General features: G+C 41.7%; 1 protein-coding gene across 4 annotated transcripts in view; it reads left to right on the top strand.

Annotated features, from left to right (window-relative positions):
• Positions 1-15,887, top strand: part of lama2 (laminin, alpha 2) — a 111,061-nt gene that overhangs the window by 80,406 nt on the left and 14,768 nt on the right. For all 4 annotated transcript variants that reach the window (XM_086019244.1, XM_086019245.1, XM_086019243.1 and 1 more), the window contains exons 39-56: positions 2,479-2,641; positions 4,519-4,597; positions 4,682-4,813; positions 5,715-5,831; positions 5,930-6,093; positions 6,166-6,304; positions 7,765-7,867; positions 8,375-8,491; positions 9,175-9,357; positions 10,076-10,230; positions 10,306-10,449; positions 11,990-12,123; positions 13,212-13,371; positions 13,437-13,561; positions 13,780-13,942; positions 14,051-14,195; positions 14,278-14,416; positions 15,697-15,817. In XM_086019244.1, coding sequence (XP_085875370.1) covers positions 2,479-2,641; positions 4,519-4,597; positions 4,682-4,813; positions 5,715-5,831; positions 5,930-6,093; positions 6,166-6,304; positions 7,765-7,867; positions 8,375-8,491; positions 9,175-9,357; positions 10,076-10,230; positions 10,306-10,449; positions 11,990-12,123; positions 13,212-13,371; positions 13,437-13,561; positions 13,780-13,942; positions 14,051-14,195; positions 14,278-14,416; positions 15,697-15,817 — 2,483 coding nt within the window. The remainder of the gene's footprint in view (positions 1-2,478; positions 2,642-4,518; positions 4,598-4,681; positions 4,814-5,714; positions 5,832-5,929; positions 6,094-6,165; positions 6,305-7,764; positions 7,868-8,374; positions 8,492-9,174; positions 9,358-10,075; positions 10,231-10,305; positions 10,450-11,989; positions 12,124-13,211; positions 13,372-13,436; positions 13,562-13,779; positions 13,943-14,050; positions 14,196-14,277; positions 14,417-15,696; positions 15,818-15,887) is intronic.

The raw sequence follows: 15,887 nt of genomic DNA, 5'->3' as shown, positions 1-15,887 counted from the left end.
GAATTTGATTAAAGTGGCCTTAAAAAGGGTCTTTAAACATCTCAAAGTTGTAAAAAAAAAAAAAAAAAAAAAAAAAAAATTCACAACAATATTAATAATAATAATAACACTGTTCATCCTGCCATAGTGATGCTGTTTTTCAACCTCAGAAGAAAAGTTTCTTTTTATTTTTCTCAGTTCTAACACTTCAGCCTTTTTTCCATCAAACATTATTATGGGCTGGATCATTTCAGTATGGCACACAATTTTTACTGTTTCCATTGTAAAATGTTCCAAGAGATTGGCCCTCGACCATACCACTCTTCTGGACCATTTTATTGGTGTGTTGTTTTGCACTAGTGTGAAAGATTAGTGTATGGTCACAACTATTTTTTGGATGGCGGAAAATACTAAGTGCGTTTTCCACACACTGTAGATATACGCTTTATTCTTGTTTATAATTGCTCAGAAAGGCAATCATCAGACACAATTATTGTAATAATTGACAAAACACACCTGTTATATATTAATATCGGGAGCTCTCCACTTTATAGCATGGAATATTTGCAAAGACAGAGATCACAAGAGATGCAGGGGATGTGTCTCTATGGCCAGAAATGCTTTCTTCCGTGGCTAGCTGTTAGCACCTGTCGTCAGGTGCTAGCTGCAGTTGGAGTCGGTCGCCAAACAAACAAAAGATAGATGGCGGTTGCACTGCAGAGATGGCTGTATTTATGGCACTCATTCCCTATGCTTAATAAACTCAACTCAGGATGCTTGTTTTCATTTTACTGTATACTATACCCTCTATATTCGTTCCTACACATCCGCGTATCGCTACGTACACAGATGTCCGCATTTTCGGCAGCCCGCATGCGCACCACAACCGCAAATGTTTGATGAGTATTCAGTATGAGGGCGGACTCGGGATAGTTTTATTGGTCCACTGTGACGTATTCGGTAAATTCATTAGTCAGATGCGACGAGACTTTAGCTAAATCTATTGATTTACCGCGTCAATTGAAAAAGCGTGGAAAAAATGTCGTGGCTTTTAGTCTGGAAAATACAGTATCAATACTTAATTCCACTCACTCCTCAGAATATACTCACCGTTGAATCAACAGTGTTGATACCTACCGTAGCCATTTAACAAGATAAGTTTCTGACTTACACATTCACAGAACATTCCTGTTCCTGTATTTTCTTTTTCGACACAACACCCTCCTCGCTGGCTCTTTTCCAGATAACATGCTGTAAAATCCGATTGCTGCTCACATAACTGCGATTATAAAAATGTTATGTTGTCTGGGGTGCAACGAAAGTGATGAAACTTTCCTCTCCTCGTTGCCGCGGCAAGCTCTCTGGCCCTTTGCCTGATCACCGCGTGATTATGGCTGTGTGTGAATGTGTGTGTGTGAAGTGTGAGTTGATTCTCAGCGGATGATTGAGAGTAGCAATTAGGGACATAATTAGTGGATATCAAACACACATACAGAGACTCTAAGCAATGTGCATAAACACTGACGCAGAAATGTACGAAGAATACAACTTAATACGCGTGCACACTTGCAGATAATGAGGCAAGGAAATACTGTACAAGCTCAGTGTGTATATGTGTGTTTACTGGATATCATAATATGATTCCATTCACGTTTTTAAGTGTTTAATTGGCTTTTAAATCCCAGCATGTAATTATACGGCTGTGACATGCAGACTCTGCGGCACACGCGTGCACACACATACGCTGCAGCTGTTCATTAGCGTGATGGCTTTGCTTGTGTCTCGGCTGTAATCACATCATGTTTACATTTCAGATGAGAAGAAAGGCCGCATCGCTGTGACCATGCACACCCACTCCAAAAATGTTTTCACACGTTCACCAGCGTGAAGTTTCAACTCGCTTTAATCAGATCAGCGTTAGAGACGTACTGTAGCATAGCGTAATGGACGACCGGCACACACAATTTCGCACATATCCATTATGTAATGGATACAAGTCATTCTCTTCTAATGTAGGGGGAAAAAAACACACTGATGCATGCCTCATTATCATCACAACAATTTTTTTAATGGTTTCAATCAATCCTCATTTAGTGGATTTCCCACCGTTTATCACCGATTACTTTTGGATTTCATTGACTTTTGTTCTGCAGGAGAAACGTAAATATGGCATCCGCCAAAGCTTTCTTGCTTTCATCTTGATATTATTTGTCCAGTTTTGCAGCTCCATTCTTGCAAAAACATTCCTTTTTTTTTTTTTTTTTCTCACCGAAATCAGAAAGATTTGTGCCGAAATTGTCCATTCATAGGACTAACATTGACGAAAGCTTATAAACATGGTATTTTAATAATGATCTTGTCACTTTCTCTATCCGCTGTAAGCTTCATTTTTCAGGGTCACTGTCTGCTGGCATCAAATTGTGTCCTCTTATTTTTATTTTTCAAGCTTACGGCATAAAAGCTCTACATGTCGCAAATATGTCTCATCTTTGTTTCCAGACCTTCAGTCCAAAGCTGACGAGTTGAACCGAATGCTGGCGCGCGGGGACGGAACGCCGGAAAAAAGTTTGAAGGAGATGAAGGAGGAGATTCAGGCCATGCTGGCTGAGATGAGAAAACGGCAGCTGGGAGGGAAGCGGCTCATTGCTGAGGAAGAGATGGAGTATGAATACACACACAATGTATACATTCTTAACTAGTATTTATTGCGGCCGCACTGCCGCTCATTATAAACATTAGGAAAAAATGTTTTTTCTAAAATCACGCGATGATTTCAGACATTATTCTGCACCAAATTTGACTTATTTTTCTATGTAATGAGTAAAGATAGAAAACCTATACATTCTTTGTAAACTGAAGTACATTTTCAGGACCACCAGAAGGCGGTGGTGAGCATGTATTTATTTTTTGCTCTTGGGCTCCCTTGACAATTGTGAAATGTAACTTACTGTTATTCCACTGTGGTTATGACTCAGTCACTGACAAATAGATGAGCTATCATCATGATGCCCATATTTAATTCATTCACAGACATTTTCAAACCCTCTTTTGCCCTAACGTTTGAAAAAAAATTAAAGAATATATATGTTTAAATAGGTTCCTGGGATTGAATGGCTGGACTGTGAAAAGACATGTAAATTCGTCAATGGCAGTGAATGAGTTAAACATTAAGGCGTCTATTTTCCTAGATGGCGCATCTGCAGATCAGCCGGCCTGCAGTCATCTGCTAAATTACGAACATTAGGTCTAACCTGCCTCTGCGCAGAGATGTACCACACGCCGCGCAGATTTCATGAAAATAGAGCCCCGTATCTTAATATTTATCTTAAAATGGACTCTGCTGAAGAGCACTACACGCAATTCTAAAAAGTAACGTTAGTAAAGATGCTAGTGCTAACCCAACATAGAGACGTTCTACCAGGTCCACTTTTATTACAAACCGCTATAGCAAGTGATCTGGTGCTACCATGCCAATAAAAAAAGATGACTTTAAGGCTGTCAATTCAAGGCACATTATCTCTGACTGCTTATTATTGCTTTAATCTACAGTCAGTATAAAACCAATGCAATAAACTAAAAAGTCGTCCGCACGTTATCCAAGTGAACACATATCCTGCACTGCTCCACTCTGAAAAAGCAACAACTTTGTGCTGATGAAGTCTTTCTGGTGTTTTCGATCAGTAATCTACTCTCTTCCTCCCCCCCGTCCGCCTCTCTCACTTTATCTCTTTAGCGCATTAAATGTTGACGAGGTCGATAAGTTAATTAAAACTATGGCTTCGGGGGGAGAAACGCACATAATGATGCAGAGATACGAGAATAGGGGTGAACGGAGGAAAGACTAAAAGATGGACACAGTATTGGAAGATGTGGAAAATAAGGCGGGAGATAAATCGCCCTCGTCACGCTCTTGTCTTTGAGACTCGACCCTGCGCAGAGTTCAATCAAAATAGCCAATAAAACACACATCTTTATACAAATGCCTGGAAACTTTGCTACAAAGGTTTTTCGTCAACATTATATCGTCACTGTGATCATTTAGAGTACATATTTATTTTTACTCTTGTTTTCATCTCCCTGTCCCCCCCATAGACTTCATTAATGTTATACCAAGTCCATTAATTACCTTGCATGTATCCGCCAAAACTGAGCAAAATCCTTTGAGTGGCATCAACTGGGGAGAGCTCGATTCTTCTTGTCTCAGTTAATGCTAATCATGCATTCAGTGCCTCTGTGGTAAACATACAAATGTTCATAAAACTCCTTTTCAAAGGTGAAAAAGTTTGGTTTTCAAAACTTGTTCTCGCGAGTAATTGGGATACTAAACGTCATGCGCCGATTACATGCAGATGACCTTGGCTGGGATGGCATTGTAAGATCTTTGCAAATTACGAATGTGTGAATTTTTAAATGTCGGCTCACTATTTGGCAAAGAGCAGCTGACTATCCGATGACTTGTAATAGTTATTTAAGTTATAAGTTAACTCAAACAGGATTAAACATAACTCCCCTTTTTTTTTTTTAACTATTTGTAACTAGTCTAGCAGAAGAGTTGTTCCAGAAAGTGAAGAGGATATTCGGAAATCCTCATCAGGCAACAGAAGACCTAAAAGCAGAGGTACTTGCAACTCATAGTTTATAAACCTTGTGATTCAATGATACTGAACTACATTTATTCATTATTATTCATTTTCCTTCTTAGATAAAAGGCAAAATGTCAGACCATGAGGGCAAACTTCAGGAGGCTCAAGATCTTCTTTACTCTGCCCGTGAGAAGACCAGGCAGGCTGGCTGGCTGGCTGGACAAAACCAAGCCAACCTCACATTCTTGGAGGTACTTTATGATTGTTATTTCTTTTTTTTTGGGGGGTAGCGGGTAAACCACAACATTTTGCAGCGGCACACCCCAATAATGACACTCGGATTTTCTTCGACGTCCCTATCCACACTGTCTTTTGCGCGCCCCCAACGGTGTTGGGAATGCGAAGTTCATTTAACCCATCTTGCAGCTTTTTAATTGAAAGTGTTTCTTACTTAAATTGCACTCACTGAAAAAAAGCTGACGAATGAATAATTGCTCCAAAGCTTCATCACGTCTTGAAATAAACATTGAGCAAAGTTGGGCTAAGGACTCGACACAAATGAAAAGTAGTGCTGGTAAGTGGCGATTGTGCTGACACAACATGAGGTGTCCTGGCTGGTCCACCAATGTAGATGATAAAGTCCCTCAGCAAATGTAATGTGGCCGATTGTCGATATATATATATACACAATAAAAGGATATGATTTAGAAAGTATATTTATATCTATTAGTGAAGTCAGAATTTATTTTTACAGTGTAGAGCAGAGGGGTTATTCTAACTCACTACGTGTCAAATGTTGAAAGAAAATGTCCCAGTAGTTTGCTCCAAATAGATAATTACAATGAAGTAATTAATTTTCCGCCTACAAGTGGCATTACTTAGGGAGCTGCCGACGTTATTAGCGCCAAGGGTACACTCTCTGTTTTGTTTTTAAATATGGTTATGATTGCTTTTATGACTATTTTGTGCCAATATTGGTTTCATATTATTATCCTTTATTTATCATCACTCAATAATGAATATCGGATGTGCAAAACGATGCAGCTTGGTCAGAACGGACGCTACTTTCTCAGCCCTGACATGCTTCTGAAATATTGGACTTTTTTTTTTAATGAATGTGCTGGAAAGATGCCCGTCTGTGTTCTTTTACAGGGGAGGCATGCCGCAGTCCTAGGGGTGAAACAAGAAGCCCAAAAGGTCATCGGGGAAGCAGAAAACCTCCTGGATGACGCCAACCAGCTTTCCGACAACATCAATAAAGAGTTAGAGGTGCGACAAAGGGCCTTGTTGAAAGATTGTGTTACACTCTGCGGCTAGTGAAATGCTGCGTTTCAATCTGACTCTTGAGTGTTGTGTGACATTCGCAGGACGCAGAGGAGATGAGAAAAGACCTCGGTCCTCTTCACGACCAGCTGGATGACAAAGTCCGGCACCTGACCGACGGTTTGAGTGGCGGCGGCCTGGCTCATCGTGTGCGCGCTGCCGAGGATCACGCCCAACAGCTTAATGAATCGGCTGCGATTTTGGATGGGTAAACCATGAGTCACAGTGCGAAATGTAACACGGCAAAAAAGAGAAATGGACCCTTTTGCTCTTCTCGCAGAATCTTGGCCGAAGCGAAGAATCTCTCCTTCAACGCTACGGCTGCCTTCAAAGCATACACAAACATTAAAGCGAATGTGGACCAAGCCGAGAAAGAGGCGAAGGCGGCCAAACAGACTGCGTCAGAAGCGCTGACAATGGTAAGGAGTACACGCGTACGTTTGTCGTCTTGGAAATCTTTCTACTTTTAATGAATAAAACACATTCAATGTACTCCGATACATCGGGTTCAGAGTGAACGGCCTTGTACCGGTTCCATAATATTACAGTTCATTTGTACAGTTGTGTACAGTTTGTACTCTCCAGCAGTCAGTGTTTAGTGATTGTTTTCAATCATTCTTACAATTGCAAAAATAAGTAAGAGCGAAGTTTAAAGCATCATTGGGTGAGAATTCGACCTGAATAAAAAATGCTCACAACTCTTTTGATGAAACATTGAGTTACAAGTTGTTGAATGGGACTTTTGTCATGCCCTCGGGGGAGGGTCTATATCGTTTTTTACTGGCACAAAGCAACTTTGAGGAGGATGGGAGCAACCCTGGTACACAAAAACAAAAATACAAATGTTCTGAATTGCTTTACGGCATACTCACTTTCTCCTTTCGCTATAAGGACGGAAGTCAATTTGAACGTCTACGTGCTGTTGCTGGTGTCAAGGCAGAAGCCCCAAAACAAACAACAAAATAAAAGTATTGTTTGAACAAAATTAGATTCATTACCTCATCGCTATTCATCTTCCACACAGCCACTGGAAATAGAAATGTAATTCAGTCAGTCCAACTTGCAGGCTTTCACGACACTACGCGCTGACGCGCATGGGAAATGTGGTTGACTTTTGTCAAAACACTACCGCTTTTGTCCACATGGCGCCGCCATAACCAACAAAAACTCACATGACACAGTGTTGCTTTAAAAAATAGCTCAACTTAACCTTTTATTCGTACTGTTTTTGGCAGAAAATTTTCAAAGTTCGAATCCTATCATTATGTTCCTCTATCAAAAAAAAAAAGCATGGAAAATATGTGATAGCATTGTACATGGAATAGAAATTACTCTTAATGACAATTAATGAAGCAGAAAAAAATTAAACATTTTCATAGCATGCAGGGTTGTACAGATAATTCTGATATTTAAAGCCAGTGTACTCATACTGTATTTTTATCGGAAAAATGATTGTGTTATATACAGTATTGCCTCATTTTGGTTTGTGCGAGTGGATTTGAGTCCACTGGGTTCAATTTCGTCCAATTTGTCTTCCTTCTTTTATGTTCATTGCCCGTTGCCAATAAGCGGTATCGGACAAAGAATGAGTAAAAAGAGGCTGCGATGTTAGAGGGCAGCGGTGTAGAAATATTGTAAAGAGGTCCTTTCCGCCATTTGAAAAGCTTTGTGGGAATGTCATTTAGCAATGCAAAGTGGTCAATCTGACAGCGGAAAGGTGATATGCAGATGACTTCACCTTTGTATGCCGGGTGAAAGCTATTTAATTCATGAGTGGCTCCCAAATCCTGAAGCGTTCTTTGTCATTGGTTTTTCTATTTTACCTGTGTGTATGTGTTGTGTGTGTGTGGGGGATGTGCGTGTGTCCGTGCATGTGCAGGCTTTAGGCCCAGAGATCCCAGTCAAGGAGGAAGCTCAAGGTGCCCTTCAGAAGAGTCTCAAGCTGCTCAGCCAGGCTCAGCAACTCCATAATGATGTCAAAGGTATCGTGTAATGCAAAAAAATGTTCATGTGTAAAAGCAGGCAATGGAAATGCTTTTGTTAAACAATAGTTAAAGGGGAAGGCAACCCAAACATATTTTTTTTCAAGAATATGTTCTACGCAAGCCCACGAGTCAAACAAGGCATTCTGATAAATATTGCGTTTGTGGAATAAGAGTTAATCGACTCGTTTTCAGCCCTCTGCGGGGGCGGCCATTTTGTCACTTCTGTCGACTGAAAATGACATCACAACTACTCACGGCTCATGTAACGACCAATCACGGCTGACCTGTTTTCTGAAGCTGAGCCGTGATTGGTCGTTACGAAATTATGCAGTATGTAGTAGCAGTTGTGATGTCATTTTCAGTCGACAGAAGACAAAATGGCTGCCCCCAGAGATGGCTGTTTGGGTTGATTTCCACTTTAAGCAAGTGTAACTGATTTTTGACCCAAAAATGACTGCCACAGTTTCGCCTCAGCTACCTTTTCAGTTTACTTTTCTCCTGCAGACAATGCCGCGAGTGTGTCTGGACTGAAGGGCAGAGTAAAATCCGCAAGGGACAGAACCAAAGACCTGCTCAAAGCTATCAATGGAACGGTGACAACACTCAACACTATGCCCAATGGTATGACTGCACGAATACACTGCGTGCGAGTGAGTAAGAGAGAGTGCGAGTTGAAGTGACAGTGAAATCAATGAGCGTGTGAAAGGAGCTCAGTTGCTCTTGTAAACTCAACTTGACAAGTTCCGAGGTTACCCATTCAATATGATGGATCAACGGTCAGATAAAACTACCGGAGCACGTGCAAACATCAAACGCTTGTTATTATCATTTTCAAGTTCAGATCACTCCAAGTGACTCTAAAATGGCGATAACCTTTTCTTTTCTTCAAACCTATAGTATGGACTATTCCTCTTTGCCGGCGCAAGAACACGATTGCCTTTAACTGACATTTTTTGCCCAATGTGGCCAAGCTCACAGTTCCGTTTTGTTGCTCTCCAAATCGTAATTCAAACCTTTTGAGATTATTGTTTGGTTACATGACGCTCAGATGAGGAACAATATATAACTTTAGGAGGTGTGAAAAATGTGTGAAAACTGTCCAACTCCCTGTGATTATTGATAGTAATAATGTGCTGCATAATGACACAGGATGTTTTGATGCATTTTATTTGGAATATGTAAATGTGCAGAAACCTCGATCCACCATCACTTTTGTTCTGACTGCCAACATTTCAACACGCATGCATCGGCTTGATGTCTTTTTGCCAGCGTGAACTGCATATGTAAACATTGTTGTCCGGCAGACACAGCGGCCAAGCTGGTGGCGACAAAGGCTGTGGCCGCCGAGGCAAACGCTACGGCCATCGACGTCCTGGAGCGCCTGGCGACCTTGAACCTTCAGGTCAACCACATACAGAAGAACTTCAGCCAGTTTGCCCACACGGTCAGCGCCGCCAACCAGATGATCCAGGACCCGGAGAAAAACAGTATGTGTGTCGTAACGGCTTGTGATTTTGTCGCACAAGTGAAGCGTTATGTTTTTTTTCTGGATAATTTGTTCTAGCGCAAGTTTTAATTGAAGAACTTGTTGTCTTTGTCTTTTACCCCCACAGCTATAAGTATGTATCTCTATTTTATCTCCTTATAAACACTTATCAATGGTGCCCCAATACCATGTTACGTGAATCTGATCTCTGCAGGCCTCCAAAAACTAATCAGCTCATAATTGCCCCAATTTGGACGTATTTGATTTGAACAAGAGTATTGGCGCACCACCCTTTCTTCTTATCAGTGTCTTTTGAAGCTATAAAGTCACAGTAGCTGCTCCTAATAATAATAATAATAATAATAATGCCTCAGCTCTGCTCCAGCATGAGCTCTACGCACACCGCAAAGCATGGAACTCTATTCGCTTTGCCTTCCACCAGCGTCCGTTCAAATAAATAGTATAGACAAGCTTCTCTTTGAATGCTGAGCTGAGCTACACTAATTGATTGGCTCTTTCTCTTTCTCCCTCCACCTCTCTTGCTCTTTATTTATCTTGTCTTCCTTCTCTGTGTTCAATCAATGACTGAGTGATTCAGCTGCTTTCAATATCCCCCCCCCCCCCCCCCCCCCTCTCTTGGTCACGCACCGCCTCCCTCAGCAGTAAAGTTCGGTAATGCCAATGACGTCGTTGATTCCGTACCCCATCTCTTTAATCAGTCCACGCGGCCGGAGCTAAAGTGAAAGATTTAGAGGACGAAGCTGATAGGCTGCTGGAGAAGCTGAAGCCTATCAAAAAGCTGGAAGACAATTTGAGGCGAAACATCTCACAGATCAAGGAGCTGATTAACCAAGCCAGGAAACAAGCCAACTCGGTAAGGGACACCGGAGAACCTTTCGCGGAGGCACACACGGAATCGGTTTCGATTTGACTCTCCCTTTCTTTTTAGATTAAAGTGTCGGTGTCGTCAGGCGGCGACTGTCTGCGGAGTTACCGCCCTGACATCAGGAAGGGCAGGTACAACACCATCATTCTTCACGTCAAAACCACCACGCCCGATAATCTGCTCTTCTACCTCGGTTCGGCCAAATATGTGAGTATATACATGAAAAGTGTCGGGGGGGGGGGAAAAGTCAACAAAATCACACAAAGCCAAACATTCCATCAAAAGTTGCTTGTAAAGGCTAAGTTGCCAACAAATGAATGTTCCGTGCCAACATATGGAAATGCCAACATTTTATACGCATGAGGCCGCAAGCGGTACAGCGGCGCCTTGAGATATGAGTGACCCAGTTCGTGAATTTTTCAAGATACGACAGCAACGTGGTGGCCGCGAAATCAACTCAAGTCACTTCGTGGTAAACTATTCCTCAGAAAAGTGGCTTCAAGCTGTTGAATTCCACTGTCAAAGTAAACATCAAACAACCAGTTACACGCTGCGCATTAGAATTTTTTTTTTTTTTCAGTATAAAATGTATGATGACTTTCCGCTCTAGATTGTGTAACATTCAAACTATTTCTGCATTGAACAGTGAATTACAGCACATGCGCATGAACGAGAGTACTGCAAGGAATGCCAAAATGCCTTTATAAGCATATGCATGCTTGTGTGTGTGTGTGTGTGTGTGTGTGTGTGTGTGTGTGTTCAAACTAGTCTTGACAATTAACAGCTTTTGGTTGCTATCTACTTTTAGGTTGATTCCCCCTGAGAAATCACAGCGTTGCTGCATTTGACTGGGAAGTCTTGAGCACTTATGTGTACGAGTAGTGTGTGTGTGTGTGTGTGTGTGACTGAAATTCCCCATAAGTGAAACATTCCACATGAATAGGCATGCTGCATGTGTGTGTGTGTGAACACACACCTCTAACATTTCACTAATCGTGTGTAATTCTGGCTGAAAAGCGACGACGCGGCTCTGTGATCTGTGCTAATGAATAAAATAATGGCCGTTCCTCTCCCGGGGGTGGGGGGGGGGTCCTCAAATTTGACTCCCTAATAATCTGTAAGTGTGCATAATGCTATATGAATAATAATGCTGAGTGTGAGCCTTATTCCTTTTACAGCATATGCTCCAAAGCCTCTTATTACATTTTTTTTTTTTTTTTTTGCGGCTCATCCATAATAATAACAAAATTAATCAAAATACAAAACTGAGAAAATCGGCTTAAAGAGGCAGAGGTGTTAAAGTTCTTGCGACTTCACTGACTCAGTCTGTACGTTTAAAGGAGAAGTCAAACCAAACATATTTTTTGCAAGAATATGTTCCCAGCAGGCCCGCTAGTTGAAACACGGCGTTCTGATTAATTTTGCGTTTGTGGAATATAAGTTAAGCAGCAAAATGCACTCGTTTTTAGCCATCTCCGGGGGCGGCCATTTTGTCTTCTATCGACTGAAAATGACATCACAACTGCTCACAACGACCAATCACGGCTGACCTGTTTTCTGAATCTGAGCCACAAATTATATATACACATATGGAATACTTATTCCACAAATTCCTCTTTGAGTAATCGAAGTAATCATTTGTGTGGTTTCATTGTATTTCTCTCAAAACTGAGGGTGTCTTTTTTTTGTTTTCGTTTCTGTTAAATTGCAACAAAGTGATGGCCTGCTCGTCGACTGTGTGTTTCAGGTTGATTTCTTGGCTCTGGAGATGCGCAAGGGCAAGGTGTATTTCCTTTGGGACGTGGGTTCAGGTGTGGGACGAGTAGAATATCCCCATCTCACCATCAATGACGGGAACTGGCACAGAATAGAAGCTTCTCGGTAAGAGTTATGCATACTCTTTATTACTGACCCATCCTGCATAAACGCATTTTTTGTTTTGATGCTTAACAGTATATTTTACAACAGTAGAAACAACCTCATTATTCTTTTCAAAGGCGGCATATGTGGAAGTAGTCATGTACGTACGCGAATACAGAAGACATCAACAAACATCAAGAGACATAACCCCCCCAATTAAATTAATCCTCATGTTATGCTTTTGTCACATAGAGATGGAATCATTGAATTCAGCTTAGATAAAATAAAAAAAACACTCTCCATTCAAAGTTTAAAAGAGAAAAATGAAGCACGTGATAAGATAATGCAAAATGGAAAACATTTCACCAATCGCAATTAAAATGTGCACGTGAACAGAAATATCACTTTATACATTTTTTGTTTTTTTTTCCTATGTGTGTAATGCAATGAATTGTTGGATTTTATGGCTCAAATACAATCTTATGTATACCTAACATCATTGTGGAGGACTTGACATTGTGAGTGTGTACTATCCATGTTCCCGTAAAATCGAGTTTGTATTCACAATATTGCGTTTAATGTTCAGCACAATATCCTGCTTAATTCTTCTGGGAGCATACTGACTGATGTCACTGAGCCGATGACACACTCAACTACCTGACAACAGCCGGAAATAGAAACGTAAATAAAAACCAAACGACCAGAGGACATCATTTCTTAAATGGAATTACGTTGTTTCACTTGGGAAATCAAGCATTTGCAGCCTTGTCAGCCTGCGGCTCTTACATAACATCCCGGGCCATCTTGCACATGCACATTCTTTCAGTGAAAACGGAGATAGTTGTGCGCGGGGGCTTTGACTTTCCATTCCCCAACTGTTGGGTACGATGAAACAACAAATTCAAGGTGGCAGATCAATTTCACTGTACATCTCAGAGGTCCCGCCCGCTGCAAAACTGTCCTCGCAATCACTTTCTCTCATTCATCTTTTTACACTGCCAGATCATAAAAGCTGATTCCATGTGACAGAACACGGGCGGTCGTAAATGTCCTCCAGGAAATGCGCGCCAGGAAATAAAATTACCTCCTAATTTCTTGTCTGTCTGCAGCAACGGATTGAATGGTACCATATCAGTGTACCCTCTAGAAGGACCGAGGGCCGGTGTGGTTCCGACCCCGAACAGCGCGAACTCGCCCGTGACCTACACCATCCTGGACGTGGACCAGAACGCTTACCTGTTTGTGGGCGGAATACTCGGCACGATCAAGGTAACTTTGCGCGATTGGGTTGACTTTAAACTCTTCTCATCACTGTCGTGCTTTTTCTCTTTTAGAAAGCCGATGCTGTGAGGACAACAACGTTCACAGGCTGCATGGGGGAAACCTTCCTTGATGGTAAACCGATTGGACTTTGGAACTACAGGGACAGGCAGGGAGACTGTAAAGGATGTGTTGTCAGGTATGCGAACACAGAAATCAATTATATAGCCGGAAAAAAAGTAACATTTTGAAATTGAGAAAATGAACGACCTGGTGTAATTGATACAGGGCAGATCAGATTTACATGACATCATGGACAAAATGTCACACAGCCAATCTGGTCATTCCCTTGTTCCAGCTGCGATATTAAACCAGAATTCATCTTTTTGTTTTGTTTTTTTGTTGTTGTTTTTTTAGCCCCCAATCGTCAAATGGTGAAGGGACTGTCCAGCTGGACGGGGAAGGCTACGCCGCGGTGGGACGACCCACAAGATGGAACCCGAATATTTCCAGTGTTACGTTCAAGTTCCGAACGTTTGCCTCGGATGCACTGCTCATGTATCTGGCCACTGATGATATGGTATGGAAGTTGGATATGACGATATAAGATGACTACTACACGTTGAATCCGTATTTATTTACCCATATTGTTGACAAAATATCTTCCCTCCACCTTTGCTCCCTATAGAAAGACTTCATGTCTTTGGAGCTAGCAGGGGGCAAGGTGAAGATGAACTTTGATCTGGGGTCAGGAATTGGCAGCGCCATATCAGATCACCGTCAAAACGATGGACGCTGGAAATCCCTCACTATGTCTCGCAACAAGAAGCAAGGTAAACAACAACGAGATTGTGTATCCAAAGAGACGTGAGACTTTCCTGCTCCTGCTCATGTCTTTGCGAACTATTTGTCCAGCCACAGTTACCATCGTGGACATCGACACTAGCGCTGAGGAGAAGATAGGGGCAACATCTCTGGGTACGGCCACTGGGCTGAACCTCAAGGAGAAGCAAAGCATTTATTTTGGAGGCCTACCTACCATTGGAAATTACAGGTAACGTCTTTCTGTCGGGACACATTATGATAGCTGAGGCCTGATTGGTTACAGTGGAACATCTAAGTTAGAACACATATTCGTTACATCACAGGTGTCAAACTCAAGGCCCGGGGGCCGGATCCGGCCCGCGACATCCTTTTATGTGGCCCGCGAAAGCAAATCATGTGCCGACTTCATGTTCCTTTCAAACCGTCTTTACTTTTAACAGTACTGAGATATGAGATATTGCAATCATTTTGACACCAATCCCCTCTTAAAAATGCATTTTTTAAAAATTGTTGAAAAACAATTTACTGGCTCATGATTTCAAAACCAGTTATCGATCAATTTGTTGTGTATGTGTGATAATATAAGGCGATCGTACATATATATGGATTCACGGTTATAACGGCCCTCCGACGGCAACCGTAACTACGATGTGGCTCGCGACAAAAATAAGTTCTTTACATCATGCTACTGACAAAAATAGATAACTACTCCGTACGGGTATAAGGAGAGTAATATGTCTTTCTTTAAATCCTCAACATTGTCTAATGTTTTTCACGATTTAATCTGTGTAATTCAGGAACAAATGTAAACGTATCAGTCATAGTTGAGGTGCTAATGTGCCATTGTTGTGTGTTTTCCTAACAGCATGAAATCCAGGTAAAGGAAGACGAGTTCGTTTTTTACAGCAAGTGTAACTGTAAATTGTTCTCTGCATGAGGCTGGCCACACTGATGCTGGAGTGCCATTTAGCCCACAATTGTGTGTGAGTGTGTGTTTGTGTGCGTGCGTGCGTGTCTGTCTGTACCTAATGGCTGTTGCTCTTCCGCACAGCGGCTGGAAATCACTTTCTCTGCCCTTTATCCACCTGGATGTGTCATTTGTCCTTCCACCAGCAACCATGTGTGGTTTGTGACCTTTGTCATATTTTGCATTGTTATTATAATATAATTGTTTTTCATGGGTTTTGTGGGGATGGGACTCTGACAACGTTCACCCATTCCCAACGCGATAGCAAACTGTGAAATAGCAGTGACAAAAGGCGCATGGGGCTGTTGAAGTATGTTCCCGTCAGTACGAGCTTGGCTTGAATCCAAAACGGCGCATTCAGACACCGAATGAATCCTATTTTGTAATAACAAGGACAAATGCCATATTCAGATTATGCTCACTCTGATATCAGGTCAATGCTGATCGTACTCTGCAAAGCGTTCAAGGCTGCAATAATGAAGACATGATCCTATTAGACTTTCAAGCGATTGGAAAGTCTGATGATTGTAATATCTTTATAGGCCAGAGGTCATGCTGAAGCGCTACGTCGGCTGCCTTCGGGAGATTGAAGTATCCCGAACTCCATATAATCTCCTCAGTAGCTCTGATTACACTGGGGTTACGAAAGGATGTAATGTAGAGGTAAGACTGCTCACTTCATTTTTAAAACCATATTAGATTAGAGCTATCAGCTTGCCGTCATGATCGGAAT

This window comes from Filicampus tigris, chromosome 20 (genome assembly GCF_054856515.1).
Source record: "Filicampus tigris isolate MCC_2025a chromosome 20, RoL_Ftig_1.0, whole genome shotgun sequence".
Lineage (NCBI taxonomy): Eukaryota > Metazoa > Chordata > Actinopteri > Syngnathiformes > Syngnathidae > Filicampus > Filicampus tigris.
Note: the sequence above shows the minus strand (reverse complement) of the source record. Positions and strands in the feature narration are given on the sequence as shown.